Here is a 27,280-nt window from a genome sequence, read left to right on the forward strand (position 1 = left end):
TAATATGTTCATTAAAAATAAATGCAATGTTGCAACAATGTGTTAATACCAAATGTGAAGTAGGATAATAAACACCGAAGAATTGGTCATTAACAGATGCAGATTCACTGTAGGACCGGGGGCCCCCCGAAATTTTTTTAAAAAATTATTACTATATAAGATATTTTTTATTATTTAGTATATATATTATTTGACCCATCAAAAAAATAAAGTAACTATAATTAGTCTAATGGTTAAAGACTTTTGAGTTTACACATGTGGTCTGCGTTTCATTCTTCTTAAGTGCTTTTTTTGACATTTCTTTGCAATTTTTTTTAAAACCTAAATAACGGGCCTTTACAAAGGACCAACTTAAGACATTCACAGTTGGTTAACACAAACACAATCAAGAAACCCATTTGAAATAATAACCTAACATTGTGCAAAACATCTGTTATATTGACGACTGGCGAGTGAAATATTGTGGGACACGAGTTCGGAGGTGCACCGGAAGAAAGACGAGGCTTCTTGGAATTTTTTCTGGCGTTCAGGAATTGGGCAGCGGAGAGGTAAAATTATTGCTAATTTTCTGCTTCATGTTTTATATGGTAAAAGATTTAAATGAAAAAAAGGTTTTTAAATTTTAAAACAATACATTATATCTTATGGGTAAGCTTTTCTTTCTCCAATTTTTTATCTCGAATTAAATGTGATTACATGGTTGAAGTACATTATGGGTAAGCTTTTCTAATGATTTTTTATACTATTATCTGTGATTCTTAATGATTTGGTTATATTATAGCATTTTGGTTAGAGAAATTACTTTTGACTGATGTTAGAATTATATGAGCAAATGCCCAAGACTTCTTCTGAAGCAAAGCACTGGGAAGAGAACATATACCGATGTTAGAATTATATGAACACCTTGCAAGTTTGAATTTTATGAGCTTGGAAATATTTTAATAGCTAAAATTCGACTTTTTCATTGTCACATGCTTCATATACTTCAAATGGGAAAATAAGTTACAATTGATAAGTTTTTTTAAAGGAAGAGAATAAATGAATTAGATACAGCTACTATTTTGGCTTCATCAACAAGATCAAATAACAATGATCTTCCATCTGAAATTTCTCCTCAAAGATTCAAAAATATAGAAATTGAGGAGATTGATTTCAGTTTTTTGGAGCGTGATCCAGGATTGCATCGAAAAGTTTGGGAATATCATCATAACTAACATGAAGAGATTCGTCGAACTTATTTGAATCTAAAGGCATATCAACCTATTCTTGGAGAATATCCACAAAATAAAAATATTAAGCAACCTCGAAGATTTTAGTCTGCTAATTGGTATGATAAATTTCCTTGGTTGGAGTATTCACCCGTTAAAGATAAGGTATATTGCTTTCCATGTTTTATCTTCAACAAGCCATCAGGATGCTCAAATAAAAATGCATTTACAGTTGATGGGTTTGATAATTGGAAGAAAGTTAGAAATGGAAAAGCTTGTGCTTTCTTAGGTCATATAGGGAAACATAATGTATCTTCACCCCATTGTAATGCTGAAAAGGCATGTGATGATTTGATGAACGAACCACAACATATCTCAAGGAGATTCGACAATTTTAATGCCGAACAAGTTGCAACTAATTGTCTTCGGTTAAAAGCTCACATGCATGTGGTAAGATTGCTTGCACTTCAAGGAATTCCATTTAGAGGTCATGATGAGAAATCTAGTTCGTCTAATCTTGGTAAATTTCTTGAATTCTTGGATGTGCTAACCATGTACAATGATGATCTTTCAAAGGCAATTGCGAGAGCTCCAAAGAATGCCAAGTATACAAGTCATGAAATTCAGAAACAAATACTTCATGTGCTTTCAATGAGAGTGAAAAATGCAATTCGTGAACAAATTGGAGTATTCACCTGCTAAAGATAAGGTATATTGCTTTCCATGTTTTATCTTCAACAAGCCATCAGGATGCTCAAATCAAAATGCATTCACTGTTGATGGGTTTGATAACTGGAAGAAAGTTAGAAATGGAAAAGCTTGTGCTTTCTTAGGTCATATAGGGAAACATAATGTATCTTCACCCCATCGTAATGCTGAACGGCATGTGATGATTTGATGAACCAACCACAACATATCTCAAGGAGTTGCTACTAATCATCTTCGGTTAAAAGCTCACATACATGTGGTAAGATTGCTTGCACTTCAAGGAATTCCATTTAGAGGTCATGATGAGAAATCCAGTTCATCTAATCGTGGTAAATTTCTTGAATTCTTGGATGTGCTTACCATGTACAATGATGATCTTTCAAAGGCAATTGCGAGAGCTCCAAAGAATGCCAAGTATACAAGTCATGAAATTCAGAAACAAATACTTCATATGCTTTCAATGAGAGTGAAAAATGAAATTTGTGAACAAAATGGAGTTGTAAAGTATTGCATAATTGTTGATGAAGCCCGAGATGAGTCAAAAAGAGAGCAAATGTCTATAGTATTGTGGTTTGTGGATACTAATGGATTCATTCAAGAACGTTTTTTTGGACCTGTTCACGTATCTGATACTGCTGCTTTGACTTTAAAGAATGCTATATATTCTGTTTTTGGTCACTACAATTTGGATGTTCAAAATATTAGAGGTCAAGGTTATGATGGTTCTAGTAATACGAGGGGCGAGTTTAATGGATTACAGGCTTTGATTGTAAAAGATTGTAAAAGTGCTTATTATGTTCATTGCTTTGCTCATCGGTTACAACTGGCTTTAGTTGCAGCATCAAAAAATGTGACATCTATTCATCAGTTTTTTGATAAATTAACTTTTATAATTAATATTGTTGGTTCTTCATGTAAACACAATGATGAATTGAAGAATGCTCATGCGGATGATATTGCATATTTGATTTCTATTAATGAACTCGAGACAGGGCGTGGACTTAATGAGATAGGTACTTTACAGCGAGCTGTTGATACACGTTGGAGTTCTCATTTGAGATCATTAGCAGGCCTAATTAAGATGTTTAGTGCATCGTGTGCGGTATTGCTTAATGTTATGGAGGATGGACTTCTTTCTCAACATGCAGATGCTACATCTGTATACGATGAAATGACTTCTTTTGATTTTGTATTTATCTTGCATCATATGAAAGAGATTGTGGGGATCACATATATCTTTTGTCAGGCTTTACAAAGTAAGTCTCAGGATATAATAAATGCAACGGTTTTAGTTAAAACCGTTGCCGTAGATCATTTTTTAAGCAAAAGACAACGGTTTTTATAAAACCGTTGTCTTTTGGGGGTCAAAGACAACGGTTTTTAGGGTCAATAACAACGGTTCTGTAAAACCGTTGTCTTTGAACGTTTATGACAACGGTTTCATGAACCGTTGTCTATTAGTGTGTTTTTTTGGACAATCGACAACAGTTTTAGAAAACCGTTGTCGATTAGGGTGTGTTTAGAATAAAACACAACGTTTTTTAGTGACAGTTTTCATAAAACCGTCGCTAGTGTTAGTGACAGTGTTATGTAAACCGTCGCTATTTTGAAATTAGCGACGATTTAAATTGAACAGTCGCTAAAGTTAGCAACAGTATCATGTACAACCGTCGCTAATTTGAACTTAGCGACGGTTTAGATTAACCGTTGCTGATATTTGCGACGGTTGAAAGACAACCGTCGCAAATTTCAAAAATTCAATCCCGGCTAACATTCCCTCCATTTTCTTCCACTACTCTCTATAAATACCTGTAAATTCGCTCCATTTTCTTCCACTTCACTTCACAACACTTAAAATTTTTCTCACTTACACGATTTTACAACTTCACAACACTTAAAATTTTTATCTCTTACACGATTTTACTACTTCACAACACTTAAAATTTTTACCTCTTACACGATTTTATCACTTAACGACACTTCAATTTTTTTATCTCTTATACGATTGTACCAATTCACAACACAGATTTATTACATTCTTAGATTTTTTTTATTTTACCTAAAATATTAGCGACGGAACTCATGTAATAAACAGTCGCTAATTAGCGACGGTTTATATATGCTTAACGTCGCACATATCATTTGCGACGGTAACAACAATTTTAAAAGGGCTACGACAACGGTTAAAAACCGTTGTCGTATGTCATTTTTCTTGTATTGGATAACAAGTGGGATGATTTGCTTGTAAAAGTGAAGTCTTTTTGTGAATTTCGAAATATTGATATTCCTGATTTCAGTGCTCCGTATATTGACAGAAGAGGTCGAGTCCGTCTTTGTCAAGACAATTTCACCATTGAGCATCATTATCGGGTAGACCTCTTTTATGGTGCGATAGATTCACAGTTGCAAGAAATTAATAGGCGCTTTAGCGATGATGCTATGGAGTTGCTCATTCTGAGTAATGTCTTAAATCCTAAAAATGCAGTGGAGTCTTTCAGAATTGCAGATATATGTAAATTAGTTGAAAAATTTTATGCACAAGATTTTACAAGAGATAAAAAAGAACAATTGGAGATTCAGTTGAAGCATTACGAGTATAATATCGTCAAAGGGTATGACTATAAAAGTCTTTCAACCATTTCAGAGTTATGTCAATGGTTGATGAAGACTAACAAGTCTGTGTCATACAAGCTCATTTTTAGGATCGTACTTGTTCTTACTCTTCCGGTTTCCACTGTTACTACAGAACGGACATTTTCTGCGATGAATATTGTGAAAACAAGACTTCGGAGCAAAATGGAGGATGATTTTCTCTCGGACGCATTAATGATATATATTGAGAAAGAAATTGCTAGAAATGTGAGCATAGAAGATATCATTGAAGATTTTGAAAATTTAAAACAACGTCGAATTTTTTTTAGTTAAAAAATTGTACTTGATACTTAATTGAGTATATCTTTCATGGAACTTTTGGCTTCCATCTTTTTGTAATATACTAATATGACTTTTAAATATTCTATTTATTTTTTTAATTAATGTATTCTTATTATTGAAATTTATATGCAAACATATAATAAATATTTTCTTGTTTTTGTATATGTGTCCACCCCAAACATATAATCCTGGATCCGCCCCTGGTCACTAACATCATTAAAAAGACAATAATAACAATTTTTCATCAACATATTCATAACTTGGGGATTAAAAATATACATAATAAATCATTATATTCAAAAGACAATAATAACAATTTATATGTAGAATTTCAATGAGTTGGAACGTGTCGTGTAAACCATTTAGGCCTCATACAATATATTTTGCAAAATTTTCCCATTGTTTCATAACTTGGGGATGTGTCCATAAATAATAAATTGTGTTTCTAATTAGTTGAATATGTGCTCTTAAATTTTTAGTCCATCTTGAACACACAAATTTAAAATATGACATGTGCACCTAATATGAATAAAAATTTCACCCAGTGATGGTTTACAGATTTACATAAGATCATTAATACTATAAGTATTTGCACTAGAATTATTAAAATAATTTGAATAAACTTGAGAAGTCAAATCAAATTCTTATAAAATAAAAAATATAAGTTGAGAAATATTTTGTGGCGTGTGTATTTCGTTAAAACATTTATATATAAGCAATCTTTTTTGAATGTTCCAATTATTATCAATCCAATAACATGTAATACACATATATGAACAACTTTGCCAATGACCAAAACAAAGATACTTTATTTTTTAACTAGAAAATTCTATAATTAATTTTTTTAAATCAACGTCTAATTTTTTAATTGTACGGGATACGTCTAATAGAAAGATTTGAACTTTTAGCAATCCAATTTTCAAAAGATAATTAAAAAAAAATTTCAACCACACACAATTTTGTCATTTATTCTCTAAAGCTAGCTATGTCAAATTTAAAAAGTTGAGATTCATTACCCGATTGAGAAGAGAATGTTGGGATTTGAGTTTGAGAACGATAAATACCTGTTGGAACAAGAGCTTTTGTGTTTTGGTGTTAACAAATAATTAAGGCAAAACTAATTTAAGTTAAAGTTAAACTGGTCTAGTCGATCAAAACTGACTTGGATCCAAACTGAAGTATTTCTTATCGGTCCATCAGTTTTTCTCGTTCAGTTTACACCATATATCAGTTTACATCAGTTTATTCTAGAAGACTAAACTCATGATTAGATAAGATGCTCGTACAAAACCGATTGTAACAATGCACGATCGCAAAGTGTACGATTGTTAGGAATGTTGACATAGACTAAAGACAATCCAACATACATTTTTTTGGAACTGATATTTTTCAGAAACTATATATAGAGAAGGGATTCAGTTCACCTGGCAACGATTTTTTGAAAAATAGAGATTCAAGCATTCAAGTCCTATAATAGCTTAACCAAACTCAGTCAGGCGAACACCTCTCACAAATAATTTTTATTTGATCATTGAGCATAATTAAGTTCTAAGACACAACAATATTGTAATTCACTACACTTGAATAACAATTTCTATACTGTTCATTATCAATTGAAATGTACCAGGAGTTTCAGTTTGGCAGTGTTTAAGTCCAAACTGAACTGAGATTTTGCAAATTACTTATAATATCCAAAGTCTTTTAGTAGATCCTTCCGAAAAATAGAAGGGATGACGTAGGAGCTTCAGTTCTCCGAACGTCGAAACAAACCTGCGTTTTATTTTACACCTTCAGTTTACTCAGCCTAACCTTTGTTTGTGTTTTATTCTAATTTTTCAGTCTAGCTTCCTTACGCACTTATCTGTTAGTTAACTGACATCGACATTCGAGAATATATAATTTAGTTGCCAATTCAGCTAAATTAATCAAACAAAGAAAACTTGTATCTAGTGTTTATTCAACCATCCTTCTAAACACTCAACTGATTCTATCAAGTGATATCTGAGCAAGGCTTATTCTCGACTCTGAACATTAACATTCGACTCTTCGGGCCGGGCCGACCCGACAAGTAGACCATTGCAAATGGCCACACCATCGTTGATTTCAATCAATTTCTTTTAAAAATAAAGTATTAAATAGTTGAGCCGCCGGTCGACAACGGTCACTTCATTGTGGCTGTTGATATTCAATGGCCATTTGATGAGACAATCATGGATTTTCATTTAAAATAAAAAATGACTGATCCGTCGGGTCGTTTTTCACCCGTAACCAGACAGTCTAAGGGCGGTTCCGGGTCAAACTCATTGACACGATTAACCAATCCATTGACCACGGGCCGGTTTTGGGTCTGGTCTGGGCTGGTTTCGGGTCTGTTCTGGGTTTGACCCGATCCTTGGCTAGGTCTAGTAATTGGTTCATTGATTGATAGCTTTATAAATTAAATATCAATATTTTAAATGAAATCCAAAGTATGCATGCATGTAATTATGAAATTAAATCCAAGTTAAATTTTGGTATGTGACAATGTATTAAACCTGTAGTTTATATTATAATTCGTTCGGATACTTTTTTAAAATAGGGCATGCTAAGTTTATATAGTATGTTAACTTTAGAGGGAGTGGGTAAACTAGAAAGTCAACTTTGAGGAAAACTATATTAATGCTTATATTTTCATATGTGGTAGTATAATTTGATCAGGTGATCATCTCATTCGAATATAGAGAGAACATAATTGATCATTGCACATATTTTTATATTCAGTGGGAATGTCATACATGCATGAGTTGTATATGTTTGGATATTGTGTACATAATTGGGATGTTGGACATATATTTAAGAAATATGGTATTGAATTATTAGTCAGGTTATGTAGTATATAAAGTGAACTAATGATTTAAGATGATATATCAGAGACCTGACATTGAAAATCGTTGGATATTTGGACTCCGAATAAAAATTTGCGGAGTTTTATTATCGAGAATGATCATTAATTTAAGAAACAATTGAGAATCAATTGTGATAATAAAGCCGCTAAGTTATATTTGAAAAACAACTAAATCTTGTCAAAGTTAACATATTGACATGAAGTTTCTAGTTGTGAAGGAAAATATTTCAGAGTTGTGTGTCAATTGAGTTAGTTATTGCAAACTCTATAGTATGGGTTGGCCTTGAAATATGTTATGGGCAGGTGATGCACAGTGGTGTTGTCCATATAAATGATATGCATGTCTATATAGTAGGAGTTTGTATTCGATTTGGGTATTAACTCATTTGATATGATCTAAGTTTATGTACAAATTAAGATTTATTTGAATTACTGTGAAATAAAGTGATAACTTCATTTCAGTTTAACATTTAGTAGAAAGTCTGTTATTAGACTCTTTCAGTCATTAGAATGACCATTTGGAAATACATGTTTTATTATTAGATCACATTACATTTACATACTTGATTTATGTTGTTGATTATGCTGATATTGTGATAATTGATGAGTCTAGTGTTTTTAAATGTAGCGATGACCTCTTTGGTTCAACATTAATATAATTGATAGACAAGATTATTAAGTAATATTTTGGTTTAAAAAGAAAGAGTTCAATCCAAATTTTTGCATGTGCAATATCCTAAAACTTATGTGTCCAAGTGAGAGATTGTTGGTACTATTTGTGAGCTCATATAATTAATTTAATTTACATGGATATGCTATCTAATAAAAAAATCCGATAAGTTGATCTAGTTAATTATGTGTTTTCAAATTATTAAATAAATTGGCATGATCCATCTTATGTGTAAAAATCCAGCCCAATTAAATCTTCTATGATGGGTCGAAGGCAACTCAGGTTATATATATGGTTTTGGTCCCCGAGGCACATAGAATAATATATACAATACACATATTCTAGACTATTCTCCTACTCTCATCTAAGGCAAAAATAAGGTGATCGGTTCTCTGTTGCCATGGAAGATCCATAACTCCAACGCTAGATCAATTAATAAATTCTGGTACGCATTTACTATTATTTATATTTTCTGATAATTCGACATGAAAATTCTAGACATGTTGTGATTTATGGTTTCAATCACACTATTTATAGATTTTATTAAATCTCCAACATTTAGTACTAACCAAAATGGGTCACTTTCTCAGCCTCATTTTTCAGCAAGACTGGACCAGATCGTTTAACATTTGCTTCCAAGTCTTTTCCACGTTGAGATCTGAAGTTTCATCAAAATTGACACTCTGATCAAGTTTTGATGCAGCAACAAGCTCTTGACTTTCAGGACGCTGTAATTGGGAGACGAAAACAGTAGAAAATGGTATTTTTTTAGTATTAAAATGAAATTAAGAAGATGACATTGAGCCAAATCCAATGAGAGACGTGAAAAAGAATATGAAAAATGTAAAGTCAAGAAAATGTCTAAATTTGTCAAATTAGAGGCTTTCTTCTAGCAAGGCCGGACCTGACATTTTTTAGTTCTGAGACGAATTTTAGAAAATGGACCCTCAAATAACAAAGCACGGAAATTTTATTTTTAATTAATAGATCTTTTTCTAAACAAAACATATAAAAAAATATAAAATTCCAAATATATTAGAACACATGTATTATTGAATTTTCTCTAAACCATTGATTTAAATACTTTAGATCTAACACGAGTCATAAACACGTTATATGAATGAATTATTGTTATGCCTATACTAGCAGCAACTAAATAAATTAGAATTCATGAAATATAGTTAAAAGAGAAAATTGTTTTTCAATTCGTTATATTTCTCCTCTTGCGATTTTAGTCCGCTACAAAGTGAAATTGAAGTGTTAGTCTAGCATGTTAAATTTTTTTTTTGGCAATTTTGATCTAATTTTTTTTATGGAAAACCTAATGGTCATCGGAATTTGATGATTTAGTATCAGAACATGCCTACGTGACATAAAAATTGGATATCTTTCAAAATAATGGAAGGAAGATTATTCTAAATCACACAAAAAATATTTTCTACTTATTTATTTTATAAATTAATATATCCAAATAATCAAATACCTTTAAATAATAAATAAAATTTCCAAAAAAAAGCTCTTCTTGAATCCCTTGAACAATTGGTTAACTTTCATTGTATTTTAATTGACTTTTTCTATAATATTATTTTAGAGTATTTGTGATTTGAAAGATAATAATTTACAAAATGAATAGGTAGAATGATAATTTTCTCACTATTTTGAAATATCTCCAGTTTTTAAGCAGGCTGGAAAGTTCTAATTTAAATCATTAAACTCCGTCGAACATGAGTTTTTCTTACCAAAATTGCAAAAAAAATTAAACTTGAAGGATCAAAATTGCAATTTGATTATATAATTGATTAATACTACAATGTAACAAACATAACAGACTAAGAAAACAAATTTCCCACAATTAAAATTTGTTATCAGTTTTTTTCCTAGTATTTTTTTTTGAAAACCGAGTGAACCTTCAACTGTCTAGACACATAAGCTATCACTCGGTCATTTTGCATCAGGACTGCGCTTAAACCAAGCTTTGAAGCGTCCGCATAGCGAACATACTCTCTTTGCCATGATCCATCGACAGAACTGGAGCTGAAGTCAAAGCTTGCTTTAGCTTCTCGAAACTCTCTTGACAGTCGAGAATCCCCAAAATAAACTTCAGATTCTTCTTCGTCAAGGCGGTCAAGGGTACCACAATAGAAGAGAATCCTTGAATGAACTTCCGATAGTAGCCAGCTAGACCCAAGAAACTATGGATCTCGATTACGCTCTTTGGTACTGGCCACTCTCTAACTGCCTCGATTTTGCTTGGATCGACCTCAAATCCATCTCTAGAAATGTTGTGGCCTAAGAACGCCACTCTCTCGAGCCAAAACTCACACTTGCTGAACTTAGCAAATAACTTCATATCTTGCAGTATTTGTAGTGTCGTTCTTAAGTGCTGACCATGCTCTTCTTTGCTCCTCGAGTAAATCAGATATCATCTATGAAGACTATGATAAACTGATCTAGATACGGCTGAAATACGTGGTTCATGAGATCCATGAAGATCGCTGGCACATTGGTCAACCCGAATGACATCACCATAAACTCGTAGTGCCCATGTCAAGTCCTAAAAGTCGTCTTATGAACATCAGACTCCTCCACCTTCTGCTGATGATATTCCGAACGAAGATCTATCTTTGAGAAAATTGATGCTCCTTGTAATTGGTCAAATAAATCCTCGATTCTAGGCAAGGGATATTTGTTCTTGATGGTGACTCTGTTCAGCTCTCTATAATCAATGCAGAGTCGCATACTACCATAATTTTTCTTCACAAATAATACCAGTGTGCCCCATGGAGAACAACTCGGGCGAACAAAACCCTTGTCCAGCAACTCTTGAATTTGGTCTTTTAGCTCTTTCATCTCGACGGATACTAGACGATAGGGTGTCTTAGAAATTGGCACATAGCCTAGCATTAACTCAATAGAAAATTCCACCTCCTGGTTTGGTGGAATACCAGAAACGTCCTCAGGAAAGACACTAGGAAAGTCTCTAACAACCTCAACATCCTCTAGCTTTTGACTGACAGGAACATGTACTGAAGCCACACATGCTAGAAAGGCTTGGCAGCCACGTTTCATAAGCTTCCTCGCACAGATGCAGGAGATAATGTGCTGCATTTGCTTGTTCCTTGCTGCCGAAGACAAACAATTTTCCACTGGGCGGTCGAATAGATACTGACCTCTGTCAAAAATCTATCGAAGTTCCATTCAAAAATAGCCAATACATGCCAAGAATGATGTCGAATTCAGGCATCGGGAGTACGATGAGATCTGCCCGAACCACATCATTTTGTCAACGATGCTCCAAATTCTTCACAATGCTGGAAGTGACCATTTGATCACCAGAAGGAATAGAAACTCTAAAGCCCAATTCCAAATCCTTGGGTATAATCTGTAGTCGGTTGACTGAACGTCTCAGATATAAATGAGTGTGTAGCTCCCAAATCCAGCAATGCATAGGTAGCTACACCTAAAATGAATATTTTTCATGCGGCAAATATACCATCAAATCCAATCGTGTTGAAACTTAAAGAATTTCTATCATTAATTACCCAAAAGTTCTTGAAAATTACACAATTTTACCTAAATAATTTTCGAAATTCGCATAAATCCTTAAAATTTTGAATTTTCTTCATTTTTGTCCCTTAAAGTTTTGAAAATTGCATCTTAGCTCGATCAAATTCCAAATTCCATCGATTCCAGCCCTAAACTCTTGAAAATTATTGTTTTGATCCCTAAAATTCTAGAATTTTGGAAACAGCCCCTATTTATCTAGAATTTTCAAACAGCCCCTGAACGTTCTAAACTTTGCATTTTAGTCCCTGAATTTTTGAAATTCCGGATTCCACCTTAGAATTTTCACTTTTCTCAATTTCAATCCCTGGACTACAAAAATTTTGGTTTAGCCCTTGAGTTCTTGGCCTAGTGCAATTTAGCCCTTAAATTCTTGATTTTTGCACTTTGGTCCTTAAGTTTTCGATTTTTCCCATAAATATCCCAAAATTCTCGAATTTTCCATTTCCCGGCCTTAAAATTCTTGTTTTGGTTCCATTCATTCCTTTGCATGATTAAGGCTTATATTTTATGCTCAATTTTTATGATTCTCCAAGTCATCCTTTAAATCCAACTAAGGTAGAGCATGCAACCTATTTTCCTCTAAGTTCTCTATTATCCCATTCAATTTACATAACCAATTTAACATTTCATGCAACAAAAGCAATATAAAAATGTTAAACGACTAGATTAACAGTGATCAAAGTTGTGTCTGGCTCTTCCTCAGCTTCCTCAGCAGGCATCACTTAAGCTCTGCCGACGGTTGGTCCCTTCTTCTTTGGGCAATCAACAACTTTATGTCCTACCTACTTGCATATGAAGCACTTGTATGTTCCCCACATGCATTTGCCAATGTGTAAGCAATTGCATTCTTTGCACAGTGGCCTCTCTTCAGGTTTTGTTGCTCCAGACTATGGTGGCTTCGGTTCCCCCTGTTTTTTCCACTGTCCTTGGGACTTTTGCTGCCCTTGAGCTTTAGGAGGTCCCGTGAACTATCCCTTATTCGGCTGAGAATTCTGCTAGTGATGTTGCCTCTTACGTTGCATCTCTAAATCAATATCTTTCAAGGCTTGCTCAGCTTGGAATGCACAAGCAGTGACAACTGCATAATCCGTCGGTCGCATCAACATCACATCACGACGTATAGTAGGTGGAAGACCATCCAAGAAGTGCCTTAGTTTCTCAGCAGCATCCCTAGCAATAAGGGGCATAAAGTGACAACCCTTATCAAATTTCCTAACGAACTCAACCACAGTTGTGTCTCCCTGACGGAAACTCATGAACTCCCTCTTCAAGCACCCTCGGACGTCAGCAGTAAAATACTTCTCGTAGAAAATGTTCTTAAATAGCACCCAAGTGAGGGTGGGTAGATTAACTCCATGTTCAGCTCCTTCCCACCACAGAGAAGCATCATCTCGCAGCATGTAAGTAGCACATCTAACTCGGTCAGCATCTCCCATATTCAGATAACGGAAATGCACCTCAAGAGATCGAATCAACCCCTAAGCAAAAAATGGGTCGGTGGTGCCAGAAAACTCTGCCGGACCCCGCCTTCGGAACTGATCATACATATCGTGTTGTGGCCTTGGAGCCTGCTGCTCAAAGAAACGTGTCATGCCCTCTAGTACACGAGTAGCAGCATCCCCATTAGGAGGTGGGGGTGCATTCCCTTGACGATCTTCATTAGTCTCTTCTTGCCTATCAGTACTAAGTGCGCGTCTAGGAGACATTATATCTGAACGTTTTCCAAATTTAAAAATGTAACCAACATGCATTTAAATCTAAGCTTCTAATCATGCAGCATGTAAAAATATATTTTTGAGCAACTTTAAGCATAAATATTATTTAACTTCAAAAAGCATTTAAACATGTAACTTAAGCATATAAATCATGTAAATATGTAGGTAATATCATTAAAATCATTTAAAGCAATTAAACTTACAGATTTGAGGCTTGACGCCTGAGCTTTCCGGAACTGGTGGTGGCACAACCCTTTGTAAGAACATTGCTCTGATACCAACTGAAACGTCAACTACTCGTTTTTTTTAAAATAAACTCCCCAACTAATTATTTGAAAATCCAAAACGCCATTCAAAACAAATCGTAAATCATCAAACCAAACTTAAAACTATCATTTTTAAAAATAAATCATAAACTTTTAAATCTTTCAAAACCACTAAAAATCATAAAGTCATAAAATCTTTAAAGTAATCTTAAATCATAAACATAATGCGGAAAACTAGCGACAGTCTTCGGGTTGTGTGCACCATCAGTCTAACTAGTTCAACCATCAAGACCTCCATCGTCAAAAAAATCATGCTCACCTGCAACGATCCCACCTAGTGAGTCTATTAACTCAGCAAACCTTAACAATGATAAGAAGTAATACATATACATCTACAAGAAACAATGAAAGATACTTTTAATAAAATAGCTTTTCATGAACATGAATAACTTTAAATCATTTTTTCTTTCATCATAAACATTTTCTTTCATCATATACGTATATATATTTTTTTTATTGAATTCAGATAGTTAATTGTGACTTTCGTATCAGCTGTAGGTCGATGGATTCATCTACGTATAACCATGGTACCAGACGGCGGTGACATCAGCGACATTCTCACCGTCAACTGAGCATTGTCATTACATATCATCATATCATTATAATCATCATATCATCGTATTAGTCACAATCAAGTCACCTCCTTCAATCTTTCATCACTTATAAAAATTCAAGCATATATATATCATTTTTATTTTAAACCAAGCATGCAACACGTATTTTAGCATTAACGTTTCACCATAAAAGTCCATAAATATTTACAATAAATATTTCACAGTTCATTATAGCATTCAGGACATTGCCAGGACGTCTAACATTTTTCAGGTGTAAAATGACCGTTTTGCTCTGAAGCCTTAACTTTCCCAATTTACCCTTGGACCTTAAAAGTACGACCCAAATCCATCCAAACTTAACATAACACCCATAAATATTTCTTAGACGTAAACTTACGCTCCTCGACTAATTTCTTGATTCGTTTTAAAACTTAAACGTATGTCTCGAATTTAACCCGAATTGACTCAAAACTTAACCAAACCTTATCAAACTTGAACCATAGCTTATTAGAACCTAACCATACCCTATATAACCCAAATCAACGCATTTAGAACCCTCAAAAAAGCATAGAACAGCCACTGAATTTTGTGCTCTAAATTGATCGAACCCTAGTCCAAGTCGACCTATGCGATCTTCGAGCCCAGCCCTTAGCCAACATGTCCAGACCCTAACCAACCATCCTAGGACCTAGAACGAGCTCTTAACAATCTATTGGACCATGCCCTACATGCCTTACACGATCGGCCCTCAACCCATGCATCTACAGGGTTTGCGCACGCCCAAGGAACGCCACAACCCTTTCCCTTCGAACCAACCTTCCCTCAATCAGCCTAGTACCCCGACTCAGCCCCCTTAGGCCCCCTGGACGTGTCCTACAGCAGCCAGCAGACCCACCCTTCAAGAAGCCCCAAGCCGAAACCCTAGTCTTCTTAAATCCCAATTTTCGTTCCTCCTTTTGCCCTCTCCTTTCCAGCCTTTAAACATGCACCTAAGGGATCCCTAATCCCTATGAAATTCACCCCTTTTTATTTCCCTAGCATGGCAGGCCCTTTATGCAACATTAACATGGATTTAGAAACATAAAAATCAATGTTTTGACATGTACAAGCCATAAAAACGAAAATAATGGAAGGTGTATCATGTTTTTCATGCAATCATGTTAAATACACATAATATGGTATGAACGATGAGTGAAAGGAGATTAAGGCATACCTTTGCGTATTTCATGCACGAAAATAATTTGAGATGCGAAGAACGTCGATGGAGAAGGACGGAACTTGCAGTATTTTTCTTCAAAACAAACGTGAATAAGCTGATATGTGGTGTGTATTATGGCCGAGATTTTGAGAGAAATAAATCCTAGGACTCTAGGTGCTTGAGGTGTGAATTATGATGTAGTTTTTGGGTTTGTAAACATTAGTTTTATTATAAAATACCATAACAAGGATTTAGGCCCAATAACTTAGGTATAATAGGCCCATTATAAAGTAGGTAAAATATTTCGTCTAGGAAAGTTCTTGAAAATATTAGCCGAGTTCCCAAAAGTTCTTATTTTTGTCAAAAATCGATTATCGATTTAAAATATGACTCGGCGGGTAAGAACATCTCAAAAAGCACCATTTTTGAAAATACCATATAAAATATACTATATATTAAACAATTAAAAATAATCATTTAATAAAAATATTTTTCCTTTTACGGTCCCCGGTCACCGTTCCCCGATCGTGTCTCGAATAATCTTTTTAAAACATAGTTTTATGCATTCTAGTAGAAAACCATATTTTAAACATGTAAGTATGTCTATCATATTCAATAAATGCAATTAAAATAAATTAATTAAGCATTTTCCATTTTTCCATAGATTTGCATGCAGTTGGATCATGTTATCGCATTTTTGACCTTACAGTTTCGTTTCTGAAAGTTCGATCGAGTACAATTATTCTTCTTCTCTTTCTTGTGATATGATTATCCTACGTATTGGAACTGTGAGAATTCAATCGGATATGAGTGAGAATCTCGACATATGACAAGTTTATGGCTCGGTAGAATTGTAAATGTTATATGGCATCGCCTCCTTAGAGGAGTAAAAATTTGGGACTGATATCAATAAACTATAGAAAATTGATGAATCTCAGTGCTTAGGCCAATTTTATGCCTACGTTTATGCTCATGATATATGTATATGAATTATGTTGTTTATGATATGCTGCTTCTTTCGAAAATCATGTATGTTTGTTATGTATGTACTCGAATGGATCGCGCTTAATGACTGACAATCGTATCACTCGCCCGTTACTCTATCATCATCAGATAAGTCTGAATAACAAATAAAAGAATAAGAGCAAGGCCAATTTTGGTACTGGTAATGGATGAGTCAAGAAGTTAATTTAGTTTATTTTATTTAAAGTTTTAAATACTTACACAAATTTTTACCGTTTTAAGAATTTACATTGTAAAATTTTATGGTATTTATGAAATAAACTGATTTTATTTATTCTGTGTTACGAGGCTGTTGTTTGACGATTACGTGATTGTTGAACAACGTCAGTGTCTACATGCCTGGGTCCTAGAGCATGACATTTAAGTGGTATCAGAGCCAGGTTCATAATTTAGTTGGGAAAAAAATTTGCAAACAAAAAAAATGTCTGATTTTATCAAAGGTTCGATGTTGTAGTAATCACCAATTTGTGTGAGGTAATGTTCGAAATCGCGAAATTATTTCGGTTAGGCCTCCGAAATTGTTTTTTTACGTTCTATAAAAGTAACGTAGCTTATTTTCGTAGAAAATTCCAAATTTGATTCCGTCAATTGTTCTAGTCTCCTCTCGATGTATGCTTCAATCCAGATGCTGATCCCTGAACCTTCCATTTTTTGAAAATTTATCGAAGAACCTCATTCAACACGTTTATTGTAATGCTAGTAAATTTTTTATGAAATTCTATTACATAAACAATTAGTATTGGCATATATTATTGGTAATGTAGCTATCAGAGATAACTTGACTTAAGTTTCCGACTTGAGATTAAAGATTTGTTTGGATTGTACTTATCAGAGATAACTTGAATAAAACTTCCAACTTAAGATTAAAGATTTGAATCGGGGATGATAAACTATTTATGAAAAACATATATTTTTAGTGATGCGATCCGGGTTGAAATAGATGAGTCAGGTCATGTACTCCGCCGGATCTGCTATCAAGATAGTGAAGAAAATAAGAGAGGTGTATCGGAGCTAGAAACTTCTTTCCCGGGCGAATAGGATGTCCTGCACTCAAGAAGATAACCACGTGAATGGGCACCGGAGGGGTGTCCGACGTGACCACTCCGATGCTTAAGTCAGTGAATGATTCAAGCAAAAAACCAATATAACCAAGTGATGGTTGTGATATTGGTGTGAATAGAAGAGTTTTAGTAATAAATGAGCTATGAATGTTGGTGTATTCAATATCTGAATGAATTAAATGCAAAGAGAGAACCCGATATTTATAGTAAGAGAAGTGATGATGAACCTCGTTCTGCGTGCTACCTACCAATTATAGCATGGCGGCTGACTCATACCCTATATTCTGACATTTCAAATCTCATACTAGTGACATCCACCCTACCTGATTTTGTCAACCACTTGGATCGGTGTCAGAGATGGGACAGCCGCCCACACTCTATTCTGCTAGTACACTTGAGTGTGGTGCTTATATCGAGGTGGCCCGGGTAGAAAATCTCCCGGAAGCTTGTATGAGAGCCCGGGCGCCCAATAACCCGGGGAGAAGACGTCCCGAGCGTTTAACTGTTCGGCCTCTGGTGACCCTTTTCGTAGATTCACCCTGAATAGAGCTATCCATTCAGTATCTCGGGTCGTCCGTGACCCGGGCTCTTTTGTAGACATCACCAATGGTCTTGGACCATCCATGACTCGAGCATAACCCATACCACTGACCTGGGCACAATTCATGGCCCGAGATATCCCGGGACATCAGTTAGGAATGTATCTATCAGAGATAACTTGACTTAAGATTAAAGATTTGAATCGGGGATGATAAATTATTTATGAAAAACTAATATGAGAAAATCTGATATAAGAATTATATAATAAGTTTTGGGTATTATAATATAGAAGTTGATTTTTGTATCAATGGTTAATTGTGTGAACATTAAATTTGGGTTCCTAAGAATGATAAGCATTAACTTTAAATATGTAGGATATTGGAATATCTTGTTTAAAATGAATGTGGAAAACACTATTTTTAGATTAAGAATTTATATTATTTTAAGATAACAAGTAGGTATTACCTTATATAAATAAAATAAGTTATGAGATGTTCTTGGGTATTGAGGAAAGTGTAATATAATAAGTTTTGACTCTTCTTACGATACTAAGAATGATTCAAGGATAAAGACATTCAATAAAACTCGTTTAATTTGTGTTAGTGCGCTAAGCTCATAGTGGAGGCCAAAGTGAGACTTGGCACAAGAAATAATAAATTGGGATTAGCCTCTTTCTTACAAGGTTGAATGAGCTTTTATTTTATAAAGACTAGGTTATAATTTTTGGAGTTAAAGTCAATAGATTGATATGAGTTAAGTTCTAAGATTCAATATTGGTTTTAAGTTTTGAGATTGTACTCGTAATAATTTCAAGATAGAATAAAAATAGTATCGATACGCATTCCTTCATTGCCGACCTAATAAAACTCGTTATGGTCAACTTCGATGTCATACTAGGAATGGATTAGTTAGCAAGAAACAATGTAATGGTAGATTGTAAGGGAAGAGTGTCAGACTCCAAACCTGAATCAAAAGGAGGTCTTGTATCATGACAAAGCTAAGAAACGGAAGTCACTTCTTTTCGTTTCTCAAGCCTGGAGATCCATGAAATCGGGAGAAAAAATCTACCTGAGAATCAACCTATAAACCGAGAATCCTCACCGGTACCAATCAACTTCTACCATGCCTTGCACAACAGCTGACGCGCTAAAGTGCACAGGGAGCATGGACTGCTGTCGAGGATCAAAAAACTGGCTGAAGTCGCCGAATTCCAAGGTCCAAAGCATTGGGAAACCGTTGCAGCCAAAGCAGGTTCTTTTAACACAGCCTTTACAAACTAATATTTGAATCCATATATATATATATGTAGTGTGTGTGTGTTTTTACTTTGCTGGGCTTAACCGGTGTGCCAAGAGTTGTAGGCTACGATGCATGAATTATTTGAGGCCACGTATAAAGAGAGGCAATTTCTCCGATCAAGAGGAAGATTTGATCCTCATGCTCCATAAACTTGTTGGAAACAGGTTAGCTATGTCGTATATATATTACGAAATTAAATCTCAAGATCAAGATCCAAAAACGATGAGTTATCCAGAGAAGTGAATAGCAGAAGCCCAAGTACTAGTAGTGGTGTTGTGGTAGGCTGGCAAAGCGGCTTTGATGTGGATGATTTGTTTTGACTTTTCTAATGAGAATCCTTCAACTCTGGAATGGGTCACCAAGTTTCTCGAGTATGATCGTAATTCGTTTTGAATCATTTCATTACCTTGTATGTTTTCAATTGTAGCGTTAAAGAAAATGAAGCGTGCATTGCATGTTTAAACATAATTCATAGAGTAGTCTCGAAACCACCGTGTTTTACAACCTCTTCTTAAAATCTACCATCTCAAATCGTATATAGTAAATAGCCAAGCTTCAAGTTCCCATTCATGCATCCATAAACGCTTACAAAAATAAAGAACTGTGCAGACATTCAATGCGTGCACTGGATATAGCAGTAATTATTGCGCTTACACAGATGTCACAATCTACTCTCTCCTTATTACTCTCGATTGATTTGGATCTACTATTTGCTACCGTATTAAAAATATACTTTATAACAATGATCCAACTAAAACATTTTTTTGGTTTAGCTCATAAACTCGAGCAACATAAAAAATCAATATTAAGCAAAGCAATTACCCGTCCCAACTTAAAAGGTAACAAAATTTGAAGTAACGAGCTAAGAGCAGAGCGTAAGAAAGGGCGAAACTAAAAGTGCAAGGGAGTCGAAGACGCTACTAGGAAGTGTCAATCACAGTTCAAATTCAAACTCGTTTATACAGAATCATGCCATCAAATATTATCCAGGGAAAAAAATATTATGTGGGGCAGGCTTAGGATCGTTACAATAATCATGGAAAGAATGCATATTCGCATCCAATGACAATAATCATGGAAAGAATGCATATTTGCTTTAGTAGAACCTGCATACAGGAATCAAGTTGGCATGAGTTAGTAAAGCCAAACTACCATAACATCAGATTGCCAAATGAAATCAAGATATATAACATAATTGAGGGATCATAGAGGAACATAACAATGAAAACTTACTCAAAACACTGTGTGCAGACAAGTATGGAAAAGGATGATTGTGGCCCACACCAAATATACAGTATGTGGTTAGGGGACAGCATTTGGTAGTAGTCAACCCCAGGCCATGGAGCACGCATAATTAACCACTAATTTACCATCAAAACCAAAGTTCTGAAATTCGAAGATGACTGTTAGCGACAAGCACAAGAACACCTGCTTAACTCTATTTCTCAAGCTGGGAGTTAGAATAGGATCAGGTGAGAAACAGAAATTGTAATGTCCTAATTCACAGGATCACGAACCATTAAGAAATTTAAACTCGGCAATATTTTCAACGATAAAAGTTATTGTAGTGCCCAAAAACTATTACACGTAAACCTCATGCATGATTGAATTAATTTATTTATCTAGTTAATTCATGATATTTGTTAAGTTATATATATATATATATATATATATTTATAAATTATTTAAAATGTATATATATATATATATATATATTTCATTATGCAATTTTTATTATTTTTTAAAATGTTTTCATTAGTTTTAGTTTTTCAGAGGAATATTCGATACCGAACCGGAAAAGGAGACCAAAGACGATTAAGATGAAAAAAATTAAGCTATATTTTTATTTTAAGTCAAGAAAATAGTATTTTTAAAGGATTTATAAATTTTAACATTTTTAGGGCTAAATTTAATTTATCGAGTGAAATAGAAATATTAGATATTTTAATCAGCAAAATTCGAAAATAAGATATTTAAATACGTCCACTTGAAATAAAATATTTTAATAATTATTTTTATGACTTAATTAATTAAATTAGGTAGTATTTAATTATGGGTAGAATTTAAAATTTGTAGGTCCCTTAATTTCAAAAGTTGGAGGACTTAATTTGTAATTTAAATCGTGAGGGCTTAATTAGTAATTTTAATTGGTGTTTAGAGTCCTAGCCCTAAATTACAACACAACTCACGCACACACACAACACACACAAACACACACCAAGAGCACATAGTTGGCTGAGAGTTTCACTAGCAAGGATTGGTTTTTTTTTTTCAAATTCCTCCTAGCAGCAACCTTGGGCAATCATCACACTACAATCCTTGATTTATTTAGTCACTTCTCAAGCCAATAAACGCAGCAACCCGTCTCCGTTCGGCCTCCGTTCTCTCACGCATTGGTTTATCGATATTTCGTGCGTTTTACCGCAGAGGGATGTCTAAACCTTTCCTTTATGCATCGATGATGTCATATACTGTATTTTGATATAAAATATGAATGAAAACTTGTTGGTTTGATTATATGTATGCTCAAATGTTATTAAACTCATTTTGAGTATGAAATATGCATGAACTTCAACGTTTTCTAAGAGTTTTGATCGTCGTCTTCGTTGGGCAGTACCTATGGTTTGCTGCTACATATAGTCATGTTATGGGATGTTTTTAGATGTCTTTAAGCGGTCCGGGATGGGCCGATAGGCCGCTGGATAGTAGGAAACGAAACAAGCGAAGCCGCGCGCGCATAGGGGGTTTATCGCGGGTTCACGTTGGTTTGGGTTTTAAGCTGGACCGGGGCTCGTGGCTAGGGTCTAGGCGGGGTCCTGGGGTAGGCCTGTTATGGATTGGTTAGGGTCCGGTTGGGTGGAAATAGCTGCTGGAGTCGAGAACTTCCGGGGGCGCGCATGAAGGGAAGTCGCGATTTAGGGCTGCGACTTTGCGGTTTATAACGGGCTGTGGTGTGTATCTAGAACAGGCTGGACCAGGGTCGTAAGTTATGTCTAATGGTCGAGTCTGGGGCTTGGTTCGAGTTAGAATTGATAGGAAGTCGTACGGAACGCATAAGTGCCATAGCGTCACTTTTTGGACAGCTTGTGTCTAGATTGTTCGTTGTGCATGGTACGAAGTTCGGGCATGGTTCAGGGCTGGCCTTGGGCCTTGGGCAATAGGTTAGCATGTATTTTATGTACGGGTCGAGTCCCGAGTCGATTGGTACGTTCTAAGTGGTTCTATTTAATTCGGGAAGTCGTACGTGTCCGAATGCATCTTAGGGGCTGTTTTGGGTATCAATTTTAGCACGTTAGGGCAGCAAGTCCAAGGACGATCCAACGAGGTTCACGATATTCGTGAGTATGTAAAACGTGCAAAATAATTATTTTTGAGGTATGCGATTTGTCTTGTAGCCAAATTATGTTACGGGTTTGGAAGCCGGAGAACGAGTTCGGGGACCTCTTCAACCTCTTCGGATGAATTATGTTATGTTAGGGAGTGGACATCCAGTCCAAGGGCTGTGGTAATCCCTGCCGGCCCAGTACTGTTGTTTAATTTGATCAAACGATTTATGTTATGGACCACTTGCATCGAACAAAACTCTACGCAAAATGATTTACGATCTCGATTACGATGATGAGTATGAAAATATGATATTATGAAATTGTTTATGTAAGAAAGTCGAGTTATACATATTTATGTTAATATTATGCTATGTACGAGCTATGTTTAAAATTGAATGGATTTTTATTACATATTACTTGTTATTCACGGTTTATGCATGCTGAGTCATTAGACTCACTAGACTTGATCGATATAGATGATGTAGTTGAGGAGACGGGAGGCGGTGACCAGTGAGCAGGCTCGGGCTAGTGGCAGTGCAAACCCGATGACCTTGTAGCTCACGAGAGTTTTAATTATGCACGTTTAAAACTATTTTCTTAAATTTTATGCCTTAGTATTGGTTACTAGGAAGCTGAGATTTTTTATATATTATGTTGGATTTTTTTAAAGTTTGGTGGATGTTTTTAAATTGGGATTTTGTGATTGTGGTACTTAAAATGATGGAATTTTAATATTAATTTTATTTTAGTATGACTGATGATCTTTAATTTATTTTACAAGTTATATTTTTAAAAAATAATATAATATAAAAAAATTCAAATTTTTCTGCAAATATTAAAGTATTAATATTTTAAGGCACGGTTCGTCACAGTTATATCCTAAAAACTAATAAAAAGTCTACAGAGATGAGAAATAAAGGATAACTCAGCTAACTCCGAGACCAAAACTACAGCACAAGCAGCAGATCCCACAGAAGAATAACTCATAAGATAAGACGACTTACATTATATAGATCGATGACCAACTCATCTGGATTTGGTGAGAAGGCGCTGTTCACGTACACAAACTATGAAAACAAGGGGAAAGTTAGAAACATTTCAAGTAAAACTCAAATATCATGCCCATTTTGTAATGCATAATATGACTTGCCAAAGTTTCCCTGTGAAGTTGACGACGAAGAAAATCAATCACTTTTACAAACTTGTCAGCCCCAGCAATCTGCATTTCAGAAAAAACTTAACTCAAAGCATAGAAACATAAAAGTGAAATTTGAGACAAGAAAATCTCTTTCTTGAGAATTTTAAATAAACAAAACTGTTTTATAGCAACCAAGTTTATCAAAAGTTTGTAATACGAAACTACTCAACAGTGATATTCCGTAATCCATTACCAATTACCAATCAAATAAAGAAACCGGGTAAAATTACTTGGGCGTGAATATTGATGATATAATAAATCATTTAAGCTGATACACTGACATTAAAGTAACAGTCATTTAATTTTTGGTACATGTTATTTCAATCATCAATAAAACATGTTCTAACTGAATTTGTAACTCTAAGTGAATCAAGGGATGGGTTTGTCAGCTAAGGCCACGCTCTTTTTACTTCTTAACCATTCTGATCTGAACCTGAACCAGTCTAGATTGGATCCATAAAATTCGAACACAAAGAAGAAGAATTTAAACCCGAAAAAAATTGCCCCAATCATGCGAACAATTCATCGAATGCAAGAAAAACAAAAACCTTGAATTTAGCTTGCTTGAGGATTGGAGCGTCACCGGTTGCTCTTAGGTGAACTACCACTGCATCAAAATCAATACGAACCGATAATATGGAGGGGGAGAATAATTAACTACCACACTCGGATTACTAACAAAGTAATTGGAAACCTCAACATTCAAACTATAAATAAAAAGAAAAAACACAGAATTTTACAAATTTGAAGAAACTGACCTTTACGGGTCTCCGACGACATCGTTGATCAACGGAAGTTACTGTAATTATTCTCTACTTTCTCACAAGCCCTCGCCGTCGTGCTCTACTCTCCCATTTTGTATGCCTAATAATCACAATTCATAATTTATTCTCTCCAAAAACATCCTTATCTGGTGAGGAAATTTTTAATTATTTTTACGATTGACAGATTTTTAAAAAATAAAAATAAAAAAAGAGAGAATTTAATTACGATATTACAATATTTGGGATGAGGATCGGTCGAAACCTTATTGTAAAAAAACCTCTTTTTAAGCTAGCGACGAGGAATGACCGGTTTCTTTTCGGTTCAGTTTTGGTAAATTTCGGTTTGATTTTCAAAAGCTTTGATGTGAAAACCAAATAGCACCTTTTACTTATTTTAACATATTACATAAAACTTTTAATTACAAAAATCTACTATTTTATTAAGTTTGAAACACTTAGAGTAACTAACTTTGATGTCATGGTCTGTTTTAATAATTATATATATTAATAAAATGTTAAAATTTAAATGCAAGTTATATATAGTTCAGCGGATAGGGTCATTGTTTTTTTTGGGTTTAGGTTATAAGTTCAATTCTTATTGACGTCATTTTTTTTTCTTTTATTTTTCAATTTATTTTTTAATTTATATATCAAAATTACATTGTAGTCTATCATTATTTCTTATAATTATGTTTTGATCATCATTTAAATATAAATCAAATGAATTATAAAAAATATTATACAACCACGCAACGCATGCGTCGGTGTACTAGTATATATTATGTGTAAACTAATCGATTTCGGTTTTGACAGTTTTTAAATTTTAATAACCGAAAATTGAATTTATCAAAAATGGGATAGAAAAGCGAACCAAATAAACTAAAATTTACGGAATAGTTGGTTTATCGATTTAAACTGCTTAATGAACATCGTAATGCAGTTAAAAAAAAATAACTATATTTTAAAAAATTTGTACTTTATTAAACACGTTATAGTATAATCTTAAATTATAATATACAAATTTTTTTCATTCTCAATTCTTTTCTATAGTAAAATAGGATTCAATTTTGAAAATAATGGAAATAAATTTACTTCATCTTAGGATCTCTGGTGGTGTTTTAGACGGAATGAATAAAAAGCATTACGTTTTTTAATTTTTTTTTCTTCAGACGACCTCTACTTGTATTAACAGCAGAAATCTGATTTCGACCTTCAAATGTCAGTATGCAATCGATGTGCAATGCAGAATAAGTCTAGTGAACTCTGTGAACAATAATAAAAGTAATGGAAAAACACAGTGATTGTTTCTGGAAGTTCGAAGGATATAAGTCTTTTACGTATCTCTTTCTTCTGTTTCGAGAAAGTATTCCGTAAGACTTTGACATTTACAACTTATGTAAACACTCAATTTGGTAGCAATTAATATTACCTATTGAAGCTCTTAGTATCAACTTCTTTACAACTTACTTACACATTACTTCTGATGAGAAATACTTTTTTGTCGGTTACAAAGATCTACTCAAAATACTAATACACTAATGAGATTAATAATAGAATATGATACAAGATGATCTTTTAGAAGATTTGATAAAGCTTGTATGAGTATGCTTCTGATATATTTTAGCAGTACTTCTGAATAATGAGATATATTCGTGTTGTGTGTGTCATTACTTGCTGAAATATGATATGACTTTATATAGGTGATCTTCAAACGTTTGGATCTGAAATTTTATAAATTGATCATATCAAGATCATTGATGCATTTTTCCAAATTGTCAAATATAATTTGGAATGCTCCAAAAGTAGAAAGTGACATTAAATACTTGATACTATCTGTCCAATCAGTTAGAATGTACCCTCTTTAACTAGAATGCTCAACATTTTTCTAATATTCTTTTCTGTTGATTTTATGCTTAAATAAGTACGATGATATATTCAATGTTCATAAATAATTGTTGTCAAAATTCAGCAGTATGTGGATGTGTTCAGTAATTGTTTGTCCATTAAGTTCCTTATTCTATAAAAACTTAGCTGATTCTCGGCTATTGCCTATTGGCTACTGAATTTTTTGGAGTGTTGAATTTAGTAATCTTGATTTAATTCCTTACAACAAGCTTATCGCCAAAACTTAAATATCACAACACTTCATTTGGTATTTTCATCTTCTACTTATTTACATTTGAGTTTAGGCATTTAAAATCTATGAATTCAAAAAAAAAAAAAAGTTAAACTGTTAAATAGATGAAACTCAAATTTATCTTGTAATTATTTACACCATAACTATAATTAAAAAAATGATGTGTTG

At 34.1% G+C, this 27,280-nt stretch overlaps 2 protein-coding genes and 1 pseudogene across 6 annotated transcripts in view; 2 read left to right on the plus strand and 1 right to left on the minus strand.

The window, feature by feature from the left end:
* Positions 1-9,274, plus strand: part of LOC142528865 (uncharacterized) — a 31,885-nt gene extending 22,611 nt beyond the window's left edge. For 2 of the 4 annotated variants that reach the window (XM_075634114.1, XM_075634119.1), the window contains one exon: positions 8,995-9,269. In XM_075634114.1, the coding sequence (XP_075490229.1) occupies positions 8,995-9,091 (97 nt within the window). In that variant the 3' untranslated portion in view covers positions 9,092-9,269. Of the gene's footprint in view, positions 1-8,994 lie in introns of all 4 variants that reach the window. The other 2 variants (XR_012815770.1, XM_075634121.1) reach the window with 2 other exon arrangements.
* Positions 9,275-19,314: 10,040 nt separating this feature from the next.
* LOC142529383 (transcription factor MYB7-like) lies at positions 19,315-20,432 on the plus strand (annotated as a pseudogene).
* A 147-nt stretch (positions 20,433-20,579) lies between these two features.
* LOC142529968 (ubiquitin-like protein ATG12) lies at positions 20,580-25,135 on the minus strand. 2 transcript variants are annotated; one of them, XM_075635701.1, is made up of 6 exons: positions 24,970-25,134; positions 24,760-24,818; positions 24,164-24,232; positions 24,018-24,080; positions 20,921-21,073; positions 20,580-20,793 (listed from the first exon to the last, which is right to left on the minus strand). In XM_075635701.1, the coding sequence occupies exons 1-5, from the start codon at positions 24,989-24,991 to the stop codon at positions 21,014-21,016; spliced, it is 273 nt and encodes a 90-aa protein (XP_075491816.1). In that variant the 5' UTR covers positions 24,992-25,134; the 3' UTR covers positions 20,580-20,793; positions 20,921-21,013. The 2 variants fall into 2 exon arrangements, with proteins under 2 accessions (XP_075491816.1, XP_075491815.1); XM_075635700.1 differs by lacking the exon at positions 20,921-21,073 and having other exon boundaries at positions 24,970-25,135.
* Between the last annotated feature and the right edge of the window lie 2,145 nt (positions 25,136-27,280).

This window comes from Primulina tabacum, chromosome 16, assembly GCF_025594145.1.
Source record: "Primulina tabacum isolate GXHZ01 chromosome 16, ASM2559414v2, whole genome shotgun sequence".
Taxonomy (NCBI): Eukaryota; Viridiplantae; Streptophyta; class Magnoliopsida; order Lamiales; family Gesneriaceae; genus Primulina; species Primulina tabacum.

What these genes read in the sequence shown, in the direction of transcription:
- LOC142529968 (XM_075635700.1), bottom strand. Translation starts at nt 24,991, where the DNA reads ATGTCGTCGGAGACCCGTAAAG. An exon ending in TCAAGCAAGCTAAATTCAAG is followed by an intron (nt 24,233 to 24,759) that starts GTTTTTGTTTTT and finishes TCTGAAATGCAG; the next exon opens with ATTGCTGGGGCTGACAAGTT. An exon ending in AACTTCACAGGGAAACTTTG is followed by an intron (nt 24,081 to 24,163) that starts GCAAGTCATATT and finishes TTGTTTTCATAG; the next exon opens with TTTGTGTACGTGAACAGCGC.